Consider the following 20,160-nt stretch of genomic DNA (forward strand, 5'->3'; position numbering starts at 1 on the left):
TAACTGTTTGCAGCAGAAGCGAAGTACTTCAGTCTTATTTGCTGCAGAACAATCATGGTGTCCTTTGGCACAAGGATCGCTCTAATAAATAAAAATTGATTGGCAAGAAGGATTGGCAAGAAGGACGAACGTCGTGCAGACAACGAAGTTGAAAGGAGTTTTTGGTAATCATTAAATAGGTTATATCTCAGTCGCATCTAGTTTGATCCGAGTTCTATGTCAAACAAAGTCTTTTGATAAGGGCTGTCATCCTGCCAAAGGACTTTTAAATCGTCCGTCGTTTTGAAGACATTCTTAGGCCCTGAGAATAAACAATTACAACTCATTGATCCTCTCAGATTCCCAAAATTCGAGGTGCCATTCGATAGAATTAGTCCTTGCGATCTTATCAATATGTGTCCTTTGGAAATGTGGCAGGATATGACCGAGATATAACCAATTTTCAAAAAACGTCTCTTATTGCACCCTCAAAGTATGCTATAAAGATGAAATTTTTGTAGCGCCAATTTCAAATTTGAAATTTCAAAGTAACCGAAAGAAGCTTATCTGTTAAATTTTGAAATAACGAAAGATATTGAATTATCAAAGCATCCACCTGCTGCTGATTTATGTTCTCCTGGTATTTCAAATATTGACTTGGGACTTTTCAAGCGTTCGAGGCTTACAGTAGACAAAAACAGCAACAACAAAAGTTACAACAACATTAATAGTTACAGCAAAAACTATTAATAATATTTTGTTGTTGTTTTCCAGTCGATGTCGTCACGAACTGCAGAAAAGTCTCAAATCAGCAGGTGAAGTACCAGGCGAACATAAATCAGTAGTAAGAAGAAATACAGCAAGTCATCTGCGCAATTAGTGGCGCCATCTATCGTAATGATGATGTGTTTAAATTGATGCACCCTTAAAGTATGCTTCAAAAACTGAAGAGGCGTGCCAATTTTAAATTTTAAATTAACTCACAATAAAGCGAGTCCGTTAAAATTCAAAAATCATTTTTGTTATTATTATTGTTTGCCATATCTCTACTAAATCCATCAGGATCTTGTTGGGACATGCCTTTTTGTAATCAGGATAACTAGTTCTATCGATTGACATTCACGAATTTTAAGAATATTCCTATTACATTCACATTTTCTTAAAAGATTTGGAAATGGGCTAAAAATTACAAAAATTCCACTGTACCTCGGTCATTCGAAGGACTATCGTGATGTCCTTTGGCATGAATATTGATCTATCTATCTACGACAAACCGATTGACATACTAGAAAGAAGATAAGTCCTGACAGGAGCAAAGGTATACGCGAACAGTTTTGCCACATCCTGTCTGATCCTTGCGAATCCTATGTCAAACCATTCCACTTGGTATGGCCTATCATCATGCTAAAGGACATTGAAATCGTCCTTGTGGTTCTTGAGTTGATATTACCCTCTGGAAAATTACAAGTCTTGGATCCTTAGACGAACCCATATTTTGTTCATACAGTTCGATAGAGTTCGTCCTTGTGGTACGAACAATGTGTGTCCTTTGAAAATGCGGCAGGATATGGCCGAGATATAAACAATTTTCCAAAAACGGACCTTATTGCACCCTCAAAGTATGCTATAAAATATATGCTACACAATATTGAATTTTAAATGCAATCACTTGCTGCTGATTTCTGTTTACCTGGTATTTCAAATAATGATTTGGCACTTTTTAAGCGTTCGCGGCTTCAAGTAAACAACAATAGCTACAACAATATCAATATTACAACAATAAGAACTGTAGAAAAGTTCCATCTCACCGGGTGAAATACCAGGCGAACATAAATAAGTAGCAAGTAGAAATACAGCAAGTCACTTGCGTAATTAGTGGCGCCATCTATCGTAATGGCGATTATAATTGGTGCATCCCTAAAGTATGCTACAAGAAGTGACGTTTTTTTTTGCATGGGCTCGGCGCGCCAATTTAAATTTTAAGGCTACTTAGGGTGATCCTCAAAGTTTGCAACGCAAATGCATATTTCTTATTCATTGCGCCAGTAGACCATAGATGGCGCTACTAAGCAACTTGTGGAAACGGAAAAAGGCTTGAAATGCTTTTATTAATTTAACTGCTTTGGTAAAATAAAAACGAAACTTGAAAAATTTATAAATATTTTATTAATTGAATGTAGATCAGCTTTTTAAATTAGATTAATTAAAATCAATAATAAATATATAAAATGGAAAATTACAAAAATTACAAATAATTTATTATTAATACGAAATAGTAACTAGAAATTAATATTTGTCTATATAATTGAGATATTATTAAAGACACAAATCTACAAGAAAAAGAAAAGAGAAAATTAAAAAGTTTATAAATTGAATTTTAAAATAATACTTTAAATAATAGCCATAGTACTACAAATATTAACTTATTAATAATAACATTTATCAAATAAAATTCAACGTCCACGTTGTTTAACTACAAAAACCATAATGATGTTGACAGAGCCATCACTTATTACGCTGTTTAACACATTTATGTATACTTTGGTGAGGTTTGCAATGTTGTTTGTCTGATGAGACTGAGTGTCTTCCACAACAATTGAATAATTAAGCAAAAGTGAAAAACAAATATATAAATAAAAATGATGCTCAATTAAAAAGAAATCAAGAAATTATTTTGCACAACTTAAAGAAGAAATTGAAAGGGAAATGCGTTCGAGTAACGAGTGAATAAATGGGCCAAGCAAAGAAAATGAAACGTTGGCCAAATCAATTGATGTCGCTTGACATTTGAAGGAAGCGACGTTTTGTGTTTCTTGTACTTTACTTTTTGTTGCCAACAGCAGACGAAGGAGAAGTAGAAGTAGAAGGAGAAGGAGAAGGAGAAGGAGAAGGAGAAGGAGAAGGAGAAGGAAAGCGGCAACTTTTGGCAGTGCCAATTTGTTGTCGATTTCGTGCATCATTTGGTGAAAGTACAATCAAGTGAGCGCAACTGAATGGAACGTAGCCAAGTGCTAGCCAAGTAGCAGAGAGTGTACTGCTCTATACATAACGACGACTTGAACTTGAAGTCACAGGATGAGCCCCAAAAACTGGCTTTTGTGTCCAAGTCAAGTGAAGTGAAGTGAATTGAAGTGAAGTTGTTGTACTCGTATACTCGTATGATGTTACGTACCTGGAATCCATCGTATGTCCAGCTGCCGAACTTCATGACGCATGTTTGCTCGTCAAACGGAAAGTATTCGACATCAATTTCGCAGGAGCTCTTGTAGATGGCCGGCGGTCGCCACTCGACGCGTCCAGTGTAGTTGAGTGTCGCCTTTGTGGCCAGCGTCACCTCAAAGTTGCCATCGGCGCTGAAAGTGTATTTGCATGCAAATAGTAGAAGTATACATGTTTTATATACGAATGTGAGCACTCACTTGTTGTAGAGGACAATGTCGGGACGCCAAATGTGGTCGGAGGGCACGTGTAGCATTTCGACGCCGCCATACTCTTTGGGCTCCCATTTGAGTTTGTAATCGTACCACGATTGCTCCACCCACAGGTTTGTGGTCATTATTTGATTCTTTAGATTGACATCAATCAGTTGGGATAGCTTCAATTTGATGCGCACGGTCAAAGCGTCCGTGACATTGACCACCGGACGCACCAATTTATTGTAGTTGCTTAGCAGATCGTCGTAGAGTCGCTTCGCATCCGGATTCGCTGTGCTGCCTGTCGAACACGAGAGGATGAGAGGATGAGAAGAAGTAGATGTTGTTGGTTGGCATTATATTATGATGGTCATTATGCTGCTTATCTGCGAGAACAACGCTGCGTATGCGCAATGCCCGCAATTAATGTGCGACGCATTAAATTAATGATACGCTGATAATGGCATCACAATATGCTTGACCAGCCATGCCCCCCTCCCTCCATGCTATCCCTCCTCCCCTCCCTCTACAGCAGCTTAGCCTTGCTTTTGCTAATTAGCTTTGCTTTTGGCTGCGCAAATCTTTTAATTGATTTATTTTTACGTCTGGCTGTCATTTCGCTACCATTTGTTCTACGCTAAGTCTCTCTCTCACTCTCACTCTCACTCTCTCTGTCTCTGTCTCTGTGGTCTTGGAACTATCCTAATGCGCTTAGGCTAACATCTACAAGCATTTTTATTGCCCTTGCCCATGCTCCATGGCGTGGTCATTGTAATAATGATAAGCTGATTAGTGCGCGCTTCGTATAATGACATTGGCGACAATGCTCGCTCGTCCAACATCTGCCACAGTTGTTCTTGCCTTCCATCTCCATCTCCAACTCCAATCCCCAATCTCCATCTCTAGCTTGTCCCGTATGCTTTGCATGCCAGACCACAAGCAGCGTTCAACGTTCAGCGTTCGCTTCACTGAGCTGCCAACACTGGACACTCGACACAGGACGACGGGGCGCGCATTAACTCATTTCCTGCATCATTAAGGGGCACCTGCAATTCTCTCCCTTACACAGCGACACATCTTGCTCACACACTAGATTGCCAATTAGCGCCACGGGGCGTATAATCAATTTAGTGAAGCATTTAGCTGTGTCGATGTGTCCTCGGTTGCACGCATCGCATTGCATCGATTTCAAGTCATTGCGCTTGCAACTTGGCTTGGTTTTTCAAAAATTAACTAGCTCACAATTTGTGTCGTATTCTTGTGGCCAGCTGTTTTCTGTTGTGCTGTTGTGTGTGTGGCATACTTTATGTTACTCTGGGGCAACATCAATTCATGGCAGCAACTTTAAGAGCGCTTGGCCGCAACTTGGAATGCTTTTAGAACTCTCTCGCAAAATAAGAAAAACAACTTCCCGATGGCATTCACAAATAAATATGTATATACATATATTTTTCGCTCGCACATTGCCGCACATTCATGCCCACATTTACTTGCTCATTCACTCATTCATTCACTCCTCATTCATTTGGCCAGGTGTGTGCGACACTCGCTTTGTGTGTGTGTCAGTGTGTGTGTGTGTGTTGCTGTTGTTGCTCGCGTGGGAAACGTTAAGTTAAACGGACCTTTGCGTTGGCCGCTTTTGTCGCCAGCCGCAACACACGGCGTATACTTTATATGACCTTAACGTACACACACATTTACAAGTTGTCTGTGTGTGTGTGAGTGTGTGTGTGTGTGCTGGTGTTAATCGACTGCTTTCATTGCTTACATGTGGCCTGACAATCACATTAAGGTAACCCAAAAAGCACATTTTATGATTGCCTTGCGTGTTCTCGCCATTTGCCAGTTGCTGCCAGTTGCTGCCACAGTCAGCCGTCTGCCGTCTGTCGTCTGCCGTCTGCTGTCGTTCGTTGTATGACAAATTATGATGCTTGTATTTATGCTTTGGCTACCTTTTATTAACATGCCTTGTCTTGTAATTTCATTTGCTCGCAAATCCGATTACAACTTTGATCTCAATTTCTAATTAGTTTGTCGAGGTTTTGTCTTTGGCGCTGTCGCTGTCTTGTTGTCTTGTTGTCTCTCTTTGGGGAATAGAGAGCAGGCAAAGATATAGAGAGAGGAGAAATGTGGACGCTTTTTAGCTCAGTTTACGGCCTAAATGCAATTTCGTTGTTTATGCGTCAAATGACAGCTACATGCCACATGCCACATGCCACATATTGTCCGCACTTCCTTCTCTCTCTCTCTCTCTCTCTCTCTCTCTCCTTTCTGCTCTGCTCTGCTCTATGGCAATGCGCATTTGGGTCGTGTCTTCATGCTACACACTCACATAATTGCTATCTGGCCATTAGAAATTTATATGTACGTGTGTGTGTGTGACGTCTTGTGTTGCAAGTTGCAACTCGCAAGTCGCATTAATTAATACACATTGCGTATACGCGGCGTCGTACGACGTCTACTCCCCCTACTCGGATTACTTCTTGGCCGCACATTGATTTTAATTAAGCAAACTGCCAGATGCAGGGCCCAAAAAAGAAGAAAGTAAAAAGTGAAGTTGCACCTTATGCAGATCAGAGCACCTCAGCGCAATGAGAAGTTGCTCGTTATTGAAATTGCCGCTTGCAACATAATCGAGTTGCAGGGCTGCTTCAGCAGTAATTGGCATTCATTAAGGGCGCCTCCAACAGAAGAAGAAGAAGCAGCAGCAGTAGCAGTAGCAGCTGAAGTAGAAGTGGAAGCTGAGAAACTCTTTCTATCTGAAATGCAGTCATTTCAATTTGACTTGCCAAATTGTTTTTGTATGCTTTTTCCTATGCTTTTCTTTTGCTTTCCTTTCGCTGTCGCCGTCGTCGTCGCCGTCGCCATCGTTGGCCCGCCTTCTCCTTCTCCTTTTTTTTTTTGCAAAAGTCGTGTGTTTACTCAACTGCAAGGCGAATGCAATTTTTGTGTAAACAACGCCATAAATTCCAATGGCTTAACAACAAAACGTTAGCACGAAGCAGCGAGCACCGAGCAGAGCAGACAAGGCCAACTCGCAGAGTCAACTTTGCGGGACGGAGAGACAGACGGACAGACAGACAGACAGGTGGCAGCGACGACGTTAACGAGTTGTATTTTTAAATCCTTTGAGAATGTTGTCTGCGACTGCAACTTTAAATTTGCCTTGTAGATTGCAACTATTTTCTATTTCTATTTTATTTCATTGCATTTTATTTCGTTTCATACGCTTTTTATTTTGTTTTCTTGTCATTTTCGTATTCCTTTTCGTCGTCGTCGCTCGTGCTCATAAATATTTAGCTGTATGCTCGCAAACGCGCTACGAATTGCTAAGCATGTTGCATACATACATCCAGCATTGCATAAGCATAAGGATATTCATGCTCCTGTGTTTCTGCCTTGTGAACAAACTTCCGCAACACACACACGCACACACATTCATGCATTTTCTTTGCAATTAAAAAAAGAAACAGGTAAGAAATTTACAGTTGAGGGTACTCGACTATGACATATCCGCTATCCAAGTTCAATAAAACCAAAATAGCGTGGTATTTTTCTAAAAATATACCAAATTAATCTACTGGAAAAGATCGAAGACTGTATTAGTTATATTGATATACAATTATCATATATCAAATTAGTATACCGAAACAATATACTAAAATATACCAAGACTGTATTTGGTATATTGATATACTATTACTATATACAAAAGTAATATACAGAACAAATACTAAAATATACCGAAGATTGTATTTGGTATATCGATATACTACTATTCGATACAAAATTAATATGCCAAACAAATACTAAAATACAATCAAAATACCTCTTTTATTTGGTATATCCATATACTATATCGAATTAATATACCGAACATACTAACATACATATACCGAAAATTGTATTTGGTATATCGATATAATATTGTATTCACAATATACTATAGAATACAAAATATGTCTGACTGTCAACTAAAGCAGCTCTTTTTTGCTTTATACAATTTTTTCTTAAATAACTTCTATAATTTTTAGCTGAAATTTGCAGAAATCAAAAATACTACACTTCCTTCAAATATACGCTCGCTATTCTGAATTTTTTAATTTGAAGGGTGGAAATTGGGTGAGTCAAAAATCTAAAGCAAACTTTATATTTCCCTCTATGCTATGCGTGGCGTGTATAAATAGAAACACTCTTGAAGTTGACTTTATCGTCATTCGCTGTCAATGTTGTGTGCGTTAAGTGTGTTTTGCATGGCAAAATGAATAGCGAAGGATATGTTAACTAGGATATGCAGATACAAATTCACAAATAAGTTGTGCATACGAATCGAGATCATATTTTGTACATTTTGAAATGTCAACATAATTTAGCGTAGGTTCGTCAGTTGATAGTTGCCACAACTAAACTGTGCCTGGCATCTATCAAGTTAATGGCCATGACAAAGTTGCAATTTAAATAATAAATGTGCTGCATTTTATTGTTGTTGCTGTTGCTGCTTGTTAATATAATCCCAATGCAACAAAAAAATAACGAAAAAAAAAGAAATGCAATACAAAAATGATATTGTATGTTGAGTGCAATTCAATCGAACGAATTGCCTTTGCATTATAAATTACAAAATATGGACACATATTTTATTTGGAAAGACTTAATTCGATAAATGGATGCATTTCACAAAATAGTTTTTACAAAGTCGCTTTCAAATTGCAAAAAATTGTTTGGCAAATGGGTCAAAATGCCATTTGTTGCACACACGGGAATACCAATATATAACATATAGTATATATATATGTATGTATATATTTGCCATATAATTGCAGCACATAATGTATATACATACAAGTAAGAAAGCTAGCGTCGACTGTGAAATACCCGCTATGTTTCATAAAAGCGAAAGAGTGCGGTATTATTATAAAAATATACCAAATGAAATACTAAAGCATACCGATATACCATTACGTTAAAAAAAACACCCTGAACGGAAAAGAGTGAGTATTATTATTAAAAATACCAAGAAAATACAAAAATAAACCAATGTACTTTTACGTTCGAAAACTACCCACTATTTATTTTCCATTAAAGCTGGAGAGTGTGGTATTATTGTAAAAATATACTACCAAGAGCAACTTAAAACGTACCAATATACTATTAAGTTCAAAATATACCATAGAATTGAAAAGTTTTTTTTTAAATACCTTATTCAATTTTTATAAGATTGCAACTTAATTTTCAGGAGTGCTAAATACTGCAGTTATATATGCCCCCTTCTGTCTGTTACATTCAATTCCTGGTTGTTATAACAGCCCTTCTACCATATGGGTAGCGGGTATAAAAAGTACTATGTATGGATGTAGTTAGCACATAAATCATAATTTAATTAAATGTGGTTTTTATCTGACAGTTTTGTGTGCGCTGCCGAGTTCCACATTCAGCGCTTGTTGATTAACGTTTTCAAATTAAGAATGTCATTTTTTTAATTGCAAAATAAAATTAGTTGACCCCCAACAACAGAATACAAGAACAACAGATACAAGGTCACTTTAAAAATTAATTTTATTTAAATCATTTTATTTTGTGATTTGCTAAACAACTTAATTTGCTAGCTTTACTTGGAGTGTTGAGTGTTTAATTCGTTTTCATTCAACTCATATGCGGCATGCATTTTTTTATTTGAAACGCTTTCGCTCGAGCACTCTCAACTAGAGCTCCAAAATTTTTTCGTTGCTGTTGTTGTTGACGTTCGTTTTTATATAGTTTTTTTGGCTTTTTTGTTGAGTTGACTTTTTAAACGCTTGAAATTTACACGCAATTATTGTGAATGCATGTGAATGATAACTGGCAACGGCAAAAGAATAAAAAAAAAAAACAGAGACTGAGAGGGAAACGGAATTTGCCACTGCAACTGAGTGGCGAATGGCGAGTGGTTGGTGCCGCAAACGGGGCGTATGAATAATAAAAGACTGCGACGAACAATGCAAAATGCAAAATGTAAAAATGTTGCTGACCATACGGCTGGGCAACGCCAACGCCAATGCCACACTGTGAATCTGGGTGACAAACTGGCCGCATTCACTTCATTGTTGTCGTTGCATGTGGGAGAAAGAGAGAGAGAGAGAGAGAGAGAGAGAGAAAGAAAGAGAGCGAGTGCCACAGATCCTTGGTGCCTCAATGCTGCAACCGCAAGGTGCAGTCAGAGTGCTCGCTGGCCATTTGGCCAAAGTTGAGAGCAAAGTGTATTGCATTGACAACACAAACACGTTCGTTCGTTCATTCGTTCAGTCGTTCATTCGTTGGTAGTATGTTCCCATTCACATGCGAAGCAATAACAAATTGCAAATGAAATACACAAGAATAACGCGATGAGCGTAAAGCGTGAATGCTGCATACAGAAAAAGAAAAGAAATATGAATAATTTGAGCGTGGATTGTGGTGACTCGAAGAGGGGAGGAAGTTGGTTGTTGGGACAACCAGTTAACCAGCGGAATGCCACCACAATCGTCGAGGGAGGGAGGGAAGGGGAGGGGGGATAGCAATCGAATGCTGACCAAGCTGATTTCCGTCTCATTGCGTTGATGGACGAACACACAGCAAAGAAACGAACAGAGAAGCGAACACTGAGCACTGAAAAGGGAACAAAACGCAACGACATTGGAATGGAACACAATGTGGGCCAAGGGTTGCCCTCGAAGGGGGCAAGGGGCAAGGGGCGACAGGACGAGAAGGGGGCGAATTGAGTGTCGAGTCTCGTCTGTCGACTGTCGAGTGTCGAGAGCTTGCGGCGTCCTTTGTGGGCAGTCAAAGCATCTGTCTCGACTTATTTGCCGCAATGAATGTCAAGTAACTGAGTTCCTTTATCTTTTCTTCCCCTTCCCTCCCTTCCCCTCCCTCTCTCTCGCACTCAGTGTATTAGAGCAGACCAGCAGGTGCGACAATATATTCATGAGTGCATTCAAACTTGTTTAGATGCTTGCAAGCTGTTGACAGTGTAAATTACATTGTAATACAATGCTATTTTACATTTGTGCTAATGTGAATGTATGTTATGCATATCAAAATGTAATCATAAGTGTAGCTAATGGATATATTATTTATTTAAAAAAAGCTTAGATATAATTGAAATGAACACTAATGTATTTCTAAAGCACTGGTTGATGAGGTCTTCGGCTTTAATATAGAATCGGAAAGAAAACTACTTATTTTAGAGGTATTCAGTTAGAACACTTTATCGAAAGTTTACAAGTTAACAAGTAATATAGAAGAGAAAGAGTTGTTCAAATAATGGGCATTTTTTATAAACATATTTATATGTATTTATATTAAATACATATTTCTAGGAGCAAAAGATAATTGACCAGACGCAAGCTAATAAGTAACCCTAAAAGTGTTTTGCTCTTCTCTTTTAACTCTCTATCATTTTCTTTTGCTTTATCCAAGTAGAAGGGACAAGTTACAACGAAGATTTAAAGATTTAAAACAACAAGTTGTTGGTATTTAATTGTGATACCTGGGTGGCCTTTTTACAACAAGATATAGTACGAATTTTAGAGCACAGAAGCAAACAACTTCATAAATAAAGTAAGTAAGATTTCACTATAAAAACTTGTGTTCGAGCAGTGGACAATATACATATATCAATATCAACAATATTTTATTTAGGAGTATTATTTATTTCTTGTCAGCAGTCAACTTCCTAAGTTTGTAAATATTTCTACTTATTATAATTCGTTTTAATGATATTGAATTAGTTCAACTCTAAAACACAAATGGCACTAAACTGTTGGTAACGCTTTTCGGTAAATAATTCTATATTAAATTTTGTTCAAACTCGAAAGCTTCATAGAAAGTAAACTGTTAGTTAAATCTGCTTACGCTTTTCTTTTGAATACATGTAGGAGTTGGATTTATTTCCCATTTACCATCAATGCGTATTTTTAGATGAAAAGGAACAGAGAATGAAATATATTTCTTATTTATTTTGAATAGAAATAAATTAGAAAATGAATTCTTAAATACGAGTTTGGGATTATTACCGAATATGCTTGTGTATAAATGCAGTTGCTTTTAAAGCAAATAAACACTCAAACACTAAAAGATATTCATCTCATTTTCAATGCACATTTTAAATGATGAATGTTTGACAGTTTGCATTGTTGTGCACAACTAAAACAGAGAGAGAGAGAGAGAGATAGAGAAGAGGGGAAGCGCAGCATGTTACATGTTAGTTACGTGTTTGAGCTGGCCAGCTCTCTCTCTATTCATTGTGAATAATCGTGGCATTCACATGCACTGACAGCAGGTCGCCATCCACTTGCATGTAAATCCATAACAGCTGCAATTATTTGCTATCAAATGCAATCGAATGCAATCATTCATTCATTCACTCACACGCACGCACGACGCGATGTGATGCGATGCGATGCGACGCTTCCGCTTGCCTCAAAGTGTAACTCAAGCTAGTTCTCGCCTCGCTTTCACCTTCTTCTCTTCATCTCCTTTCGCTTACCCCCCCTCTGTTGCTTCGTTGGCTGTGCACCTGTCAGCCTTAAATGCGTCCGGAGCTTAAATGCCAATATTTTTGCAGAGTGTCACCGACGCCCATCAACTATGTTCGACGCCCTCATCCATCCAGCTCTATGTCCTGCTTGTCCTTACTCTCTCTCTCTCTCTCTCTCTCTATCTATCTATCTCTTGCTCTTTCTTTTGCCTGCTGCTGTTGTCGCTGTGTCGTCGTAGGTGTTGCGTCCTGCCTGATGAATTGAGCGTGAGCACGTGCATGATCCCCATCATCATTTTTTATGGCCATGCGTCAAAAACAAGACAAACTTGCAATGCACGGCCCCCACTCTTCCCTCTCTCTCTTTCTCTCTTTCTCTCTTTTCACCTCTCATTTCCCTTTTGCCTCGACTCGCTTTCAATGTCTGGCAATGTGTCAAAATGTTGGCCCCGTGCGTCAAATCGACACGCAGCAAAAGTTTCTAATGACACTCGCTTGATGCGAGCGCGAGTGCGAGTGCGAGGGGAAGCTCAAGGTGCTAGGCATGCGAAGGGGGTGGAGTGGCGGCTAGGGAAGGGTAGTGATAGGGCATTCTAGCTGTATCCGGAACTTCTGGCTGGATTCCGTTGGCAGCAGCGCGCTAATGTGCGTCATTGGGTGGTGACGATGATGCTGCTGTTGGTGGCGAGGCAGGCGAAGAACACGAAACGGAAGTAAAAAACGTCGGAAACACGCACACAAACAACAAGGGCAAGAGCGAGAGAACGGTGAGAGAGAGAGAGAGAGACAGAGAGAGAGAGAGAGGGGGCGAGCAGGGAGATCAATTTCAGCGTTCACATAGTTAAAGCATTTCTAACGAGTCGGGCGCGCATATTGAACTTGTGTTTGCCTCGCACTTTTCTCGCCCTTCTCCTCCTGCTCCAAAATTCAATACCAAAAAGTTTGAGCCACGCTAATGTGTGTGTGTGTGTGTGTGTGTGTGTGCGTATGCTGGCATCATTGACACGCAAAAAACATGAAACACTTTTAGCATTTATGCGTTGCGTTTGCGTTTGGCGCTTCGCGTTGCAAGAGGCAGCAGCTGGCTGCCATTTTTATGAATGGCGGAAAGCGGAAGTTGCCACACACACACACACACACACAGAAAAGAAGCTCGCCCAAAAGCCAGACAGAGACAGCAACAAAAAACTATTGAACAGCACTTTGCTCTTTTCGTCCTTGATTACAAAATACATCGACATACTTGCAACATACCCTGTAGCACACACAATTCATTCATTCTCTCTCTCGACTATCGATTTGCATTATGCTAAAGATGACAGCCAACAGCACAGTTATACCCGATAAGCAGCGGGGGGTGCAAGGGTATAATCGCTTTGTGACAAACGAGAACATATGTGCAGGAAGCACTAGGAAGCAGCTTTAACACCATCGACTTTATATTTTTGTCAGCTTTACTTTAAGTTGTCTTACAACCAAATTGTGTGCAATATTCTAAATGAGAAAATGCAATATTACAGCAAGCGTAAAAATATATTCAATTTGTCAACAAAAGGAACAAAGTAAGATTATAATAAATACAATACAATAAAATAAAATAAAATAAAAACAGAAAATAAAATGTAAACAAATTAAAATTATATAAAATGAATAAATACGTATACAAAATGGTAAATAAAAGAAAAAAAAAGTCTAATTAAAAAAAGAAAAATAAATATAAATAAAAAATAAAATACTGAAGCATTTAATAAAAATTTAATTTTAATTTACATATTCAATGTTAACTTTGCCTATTTAAAAGTGCTATTTAACTAGCATATATGCTTCTGTTAAGTATTTTCTGTTTGTTGTTCATGAGCAAATATCAACAATAATTTAAACTATTGAAAGGAGCAACTGATTAAACTATTTTCTTGACTTATTTTTGGGTTATTTAATAGTTAAGAAATTGCATGAAACATATCGAAGAGAATTTCTTAATATTGTCGCCTTACAATTTAGCAATTTTAAGCTATAAGTGCTGCAATTCTTTTGTAGTATTTATGGCTTTTGAAGCAAGCGCTTTTTTAATGGCAATGGGAAGTGGATTTTATTTCTCGTGCTCGTTTTTCTCGATTTTGTTTTTGGTGGCAACAATGTTGAGGCAAAAGCGATTAATAAAGCAAACAATGTCTTTTGTAAGCGCATTGAAAGTTTTTTTGAAGTGGGCGTGGCATTAACATTGGACAAGCTTAATTGACAGCAGGAAGACTGAAGACAGCCGCTGAGCTGTGAGCTGCAGATTGTGTAATGTTCGAGAATGTGTGTGTGTATATGGGTGTGTGTGTGTGTGTGTGTGTCTGGGGGCAAACGTGACATTTTGTGGCGTTGATGGCGACGTTTGTGGCCAAGGGTTTAGTTTGCTGGCAATGACAACGTAATCAAGCTGCCGCGTTGTCTGACAAGATAACGCACACACGCGTTGACTATCCAGAGGGACAGGGAATGGTTAAAGGGGGCGGGGGCAACGGAAATGCAGCCATTGAAAGACAGAGACAGAGACAGAGAGAGGAAGAGAGATGGAGAAGCGTGCGAAATGTGCGCCATAAATCTAATATCGCTTAATGTTAAAAAACAGCGCCATGCACTGCAAGCGCCAACGCACATGTCAATGTCAAGAGCGAGCAGAGAGCAGAGAGGGGAAGAGCGGGGCGAAGGAAAAGGGGGGGCGGAGACATGCCGGCACGCTCGATTGGCAATAAATTGAAATACGCGACCATAAAATCACTTAATTGCGAATTCGTGTCGTCGTCGCCAGCACGGGAAGCGGCCAATTCGCTGTGCCAAAGATAGCGCTACACATATGTGTGAGGGAGTGTGTGTGTGTGTGAGTGGGTGTGTCAATCAGTGTGTGTGTGTGAGAGGGCTTGTAATTGCAGTGAGTGTGCACAGAGGCAACTTCTGACCGAGCTGCCGAGTTGTCACTCAACTGGCAGCAGGCAAAAGAGACGCACCCAAAGGCAGCGAAACTGTGTGTGTATGTGTGTGTGTGTGTGTGCGAGTGTGTGTGTGGCAACAAGGGACACAGCATTTCATTTATGCGTACAGTCGATTGTCAATGTTACTCGACTCGATTATGGCAAATTGATTTGTTTGCCTTGGCATTAGACATTCAACATGCCGCGCGCCTTTGCGCACTTTGCGGCTTTTAAATGCCACACGAAACACACACACAAACGTACGCAACACACGCAACACACGCGACTCCTTGGAAGACAAATGAGCCATTTGTGCTGCTGCGGGATGTGGCGAGGTTCGCCTCTGCGGTTTGCCGCCAAATGAAAAGTAATCGCTCGTTATCGACGATTAAAGCGCAAGCAAATCGAATGGCTCATTAAACGCTTACTACTTACTTGGCTAATAGCTGCCGCTGCCAACTCGCAACTGCCAATTGGCAGTTGGCAACTCGCTGACAGCCGAGTCGAGTATTGACAGTGGGATATGCAGGTCAAGGAACTACTCCCCATTAGCAGGTGAGTCCATCAATTAGTTGTACTCGAGTACTTGTACTTATACTGCGAGAGAGTCCATTAGAAAAAGACAAGCAGACAGCAGGACAAAGACGCAGAGCAAAAGAGAGAGCCAAAGTTCAATGCTATAAAATGTTTGTACATTTGCTAAATGTTGATAGACTCGATCAATATCGTTTAGGCAATTGTTGATTGGATTCGCTTGTTCGTTTCTAGGCTTGACAGAACGTTTACTTAGCGTTTACTAATTGTGTTGAAGTGAAGCAATAAATCATATAATTATAAAATATATATTTTATATTGAAAGGCAGTAGATGAACTTCAATAAACAAACTATGTATGCATCATAGAGAAATGGCATTTTCAAAATAGTAAAAGAATATGTTTAGAGACTAGTAAAGGTGGAGTATAATCGTCAATCGTCAATGCGTCAAGAACAGACTAGCAGGACTTAGATTGCACCAGCATAGACTCTGAAAAGGATTCTGTACCAGGTAGGTAGAGTACTACAAAAAAGAGTAAAGTTGCACATGTCTGGAAGGGTTTTTAAAGGGGTTTTTAAAGGTCTGCGACAAAGAATACAGGACAAGCAAATAATACAAGACAAACTAGTTGAAGGCCTTGTTGCTTATCTTTAATATTCTTTTGTATTATTGTTAATTTTGTAAAATAAAAATAAAAAAATAATAAAAAATACAAGACTAGTTGCATTACGTCAAAATTTGTATGTCGGGCGATATTATCGGTGACTATCGATGATAATATTGACACTATATCGATGGCGCCTACTATCTCTCCACCTCTAGAGACTAGCACTATATTTAAAAGTGCAAGAATAAAAATAATAAACATCATGTATTTACTCATATATTTATTATTCATTCAATGATATCACAATGGATGCATTTACTAAGTGAACTCCCCCTATTAAGTGGATATTTTTAATGCCACAGTCTTTTTGGTTGTCGCAATACTTAACTCTTTTGTTATGTTGGCCGGACTAAATTTCGTTGCTTTACTTTTTTACTTTACTTTCCATTTAAGTAGAATGGTTGAAATTATCCTGCACTTCTATTTTGTGACATAAACTCAGTTGTACTTTTGCCACATTTATGTTCCACATAAAATATATTGTTTTATATAGACAACTCTTTAAAGTGCACAACTAAGCTCTTAATGTTGTTGAATGAGAAGAAGAACAACTGTTTAACATGGATTTCAGTTTAGCGTATTTGCTCATGGCAGCGTAACGCAGAGTCGAGCAAACTCGTTTTGCAGCTTACTTAATTGTTGTATTTGAATTTGTGCTTCTGTTGAGCTCAGCACAATTCATGTGATTTTCTTCTCTGTTTCTCACTGACTGCATTACAATAAATATATGCATGCAAAGCGCAGCAAAGGCAGAGACAGTGAAAGAGAGACAGAGAGAGAAAGAGAGAGAGAGAGAGAGAGATAGATGATGAAGAGTAAGTGGGATAGTCATTGAGCAAGTACAACAAAGTTGCGATGGGTCTGTGTGCAAATTTTGCTGACATGGACAAACAAGCAAGTTGTAAATGCATTGCAAAAGATATGAAGTAGTAAATACACACACACACACACTTGTATGTACGCACACGCACACTTAAACGCACACATACGCACAGTGCTCAAGTGCAGCTGCTAACAAATTTGTACAGCAACTCAGAGAAAAGTTCGCGCTTTGATAAACAAATACAAATACTGAGCTGCGTTTCCCTTGCTGTTGCACCTTTGCCAGCAGTTTGTGGCATGCAAGCGCATACTTGTCGCACACACACAAACACACACACACACACACACTCGCACACATAAAAATGCAATGCAAAATGAGTTGCAGCATATCAGGCGTAAAGTATCTGAGCACGAGCATGATGAGTATCACTCAGCTGCGGCAGCAGCTGCAACTTGCAACATGCAACAATTCATGGCGGGTAACTGCCAACTGGTTGTTACCTTGCCTCACCTTCGCACTTTGCATTTTATGTGCACTCACTCAAGCGTGCGTGTTTGTGTGTGTGTGTGTTTGCCACACACAACATAATACTATCTTTATGTTATGTTTTCCTTATGCATAATTGTGTGTGCAAATCGATCAACATAATTGTTATCAATAGACAACAACAGAGCATGCTTGCCATCATTTATGTTCTTATCAATATTATCTCACTAATGTCCTAGTTGATGCAGTCGAGAAGAGGAAAACAACAGTCAAGAAGCAGCCAGAGCCCCCAAGAGCCAAAGAGCCAACAGGCAACAGTCAACAGCCAGGGGCTCATTGAGTCAGGTTGGCCAACGACCAACAGCCAACAGCCAACAACCAACGAGCAGCAACCAACACCCAACACCCAACACCCAACACCCAACACTCATCCCCATCTCAGCCCAAGGCCCGAAAGAGCCAAACAACCAACAGCCAACAGCCAGTATCCAACACCTTCGTGTGGTCCACTCAGCTGGGTACTTATCATACCCTGCACACAACAAATGAGTACACCGGGTATGCCAAACAATCGTGTAGTATGTGAGCATTATTATATTTTAGGGTAGAAGCAATTGTAAATCAAATACATATAATATATAATTCGACAGCGATATCGATAACTTTGTAGTCATTCGATATTTATAACGAGTGTTTTAGCTGTCATTTAATTTTGATGGCCTAGGAACTCATTCGATATCGATATCAATAGCTTAAGCAATCATTCGATATCGATAAGGAGCGTTTAAGCATAAATTCGATATTGATATCGATAGCTTAGGCATTCATTGCATAGTTTGGTTGAGTTGGCAGCACAGTGTAATAAGAACAAGTTGACAGCTTGTCGATATAAGCAAATCACAACAATTGCAAAACTTTTGCTGACTGAATTTCCGTACTCGAATGAGTTTGAAAAGTAGCTTCATCAATCATCATATTTAGGTATAATACAAAATAAAAAAATATATCAACTTTCAACAATTCATTTAATAATAGAATTTCACTATAAAAGCGCTTAATATAATATGCCAATTTAACTTATTTTATAGAAAGACATAACTTAATTATATCCAAAATCATTGTTGATATGTACAACAAAAAAAGGTAGAAATAGAAATTGATGTACCATTTTGAATTTCGCAAATTTTAGAGGGTAACTGTCGAGTCGAGCTTTGTTTAGGCGCATAAGCAAAGTTGTTGTGTGTGTTTGCAGCTGTGGTGTGAGAGTGCAGGCGGTGCTTATGAGTTCATGAAATGCTCTTTGAATATGCATGAGGCCCTAAGGAGCGGCGAGTGCAGCAGCAGCAGCAGCAGCAGCTTTAGCATCGCCATCAGCAACAGCATCAGCAGCAACAGCAGCAACAGCGGCAGTAGCTAGATATATACTTTATGTATGTGCCTGACGCTGATTTTGGGCGGCTGCAACTTGAGTTGAGATTAAATTAAATTAAATTATAGAAAATGCTTTTCTTTTTTTTTTTTGGTAGCGTGGCAACGGTCAATGACAGTGCGGCAAGAAACAGTTACTGCTGCTGCTGCTGCTGCTCTTGATGTTGCTGTTTGGAAGTGGAAACCATTAAGAGGCTGCGGAAAGTGTTTGGGAAAACTTTGGTGCTTCAGTCATAATTTAGCTGGCTGCTAGCTGTTGGCTGCTGCTACCTGTGCCAGTGGGGAGTCCTGTCATCAAATTATGCAAAAGGTTAAAACGGCAAAAGGCGACATGCAGATGCATGCAACACGCCCCAGGAGCTGCAGCCAGGAGACAGTCAACCAGACAGACAGAGAGACAGACAGACAGACAGACAGCCCGCCAGCCATATGACAAACATCAGGCGAGAGCGCATTCTCTCTGCTGTGCTGTTGTGTTGTGTTGTGTTTTGTCCAAATGCAGCATGAAAAATGCATGGCAAGTGGCAAAGTGGAGGAGAGGAGGGAGCGAGCGGTGGGGGCAACGCAGCGTAGGTGGCAAGGTATGACAACTCGTTGTGCCACTTGTAAATGGCGACACTTGCCACACACAGTGCTTAAAGGAAAATGGCATAAAATCAGCCTAAAAGTAGGCAACAAATTTTTCAGCTCACATTGTGTGCACTTGCAACAACCTCATGACTTAGTGTGTGCGACAAAGTGTAAGTGTGTGTGTGTGTGTGTGTGTGTGTCTGTGTGGCAAGTAAATAAATAAGCAGAGTGTTGCGGCGCAAAAAGGAAACCCGACTTGAAGATAAATGCAAATTTTCAACTGCAGCCAAGACCTTTGTTGCCAGTTGCAGCAAAGCACAGGCAATGACTGTGTGGCAACTGTGGCTGTGGCTGTGGCTGTGGCAGTTGCAGCTGCCGTTGTCGCCTTCGCGGTCGCAACTCGTTTTTGTCATTTCCGCCAAAGTCACAACGCCTCCCACTTCCTCCGTCCTCTGTCCTCAGTCCGCTGTCCTCAGTCCGCTGTCCTCCTACTTCTAGTTGTAGTTGCAGTTTTCTTTCTCTGGTGTTTTTTTTTTTTGTCATGATTCGTCTTCCTTTGCGGTTTGTCATACTTCCTGCATTTCTTTTGCGCCCCGAGGTCTTACAATTTTCAAGTGGCGGCATTTGTTTTTTTTCTTCCTCCTTTTTTTTTTTTTTGGGGGTGTGGCTGCTGTCACGCAACCCGCGGGGCTCATTTGGCAGTGGCAGTGGCAACAACAACCGACAACCGACACAAGTTCATTTATCAAAACGCATTGGCCACGTCGAGCAGTGTCCTGAATGATCTGCATCTCCAACCCCCCC

At 39.7% G+C, this 20,160-nt stretch overlaps 1 protein-coding gene across 1 annotated transcript in view; it reads right to left on the reverse strand.

Moving 5' to 3' along the window:
* Positions 1 to 20,160, reverse strand: part of LOC132796775 (acetylcholine receptor subunit alpha-like) — a 60,992-nt gene that overhangs the window by 32,104 nt on the left and 8,728 nt on the right. Inside the window, exons 2-3 of the mRNA XM_060808052.1 lie at positions 3,399 to 3,693; positions 3,152 to 3,332 (exon numbers count right to left, since the gene is read on the reverse strand). Of these exons, the coding sequence (XP_060664035.1) occupies positions 3,152 to 3,332; positions 3,399 to 3,693 (476 nt within the window). The remainder of the gene's footprint in view (positions 1 to 3,151; positions 3,333 to 3,398; positions 3,694 to 20,160) is intronic.

The sequence above is a fragment of the Drosophila nasuta genome, chromosome X (genome assembly GCF_023558535.2).
Source record: "Drosophila nasuta strain 15112-1781.00 chromosome X, ASM2355853v1, whole genome shotgun sequence".
NCBI lineage: Eukaryota > Metazoa > Arthropoda > Insecta > Diptera > Drosophilidae > Drosophila > Drosophila nasuta.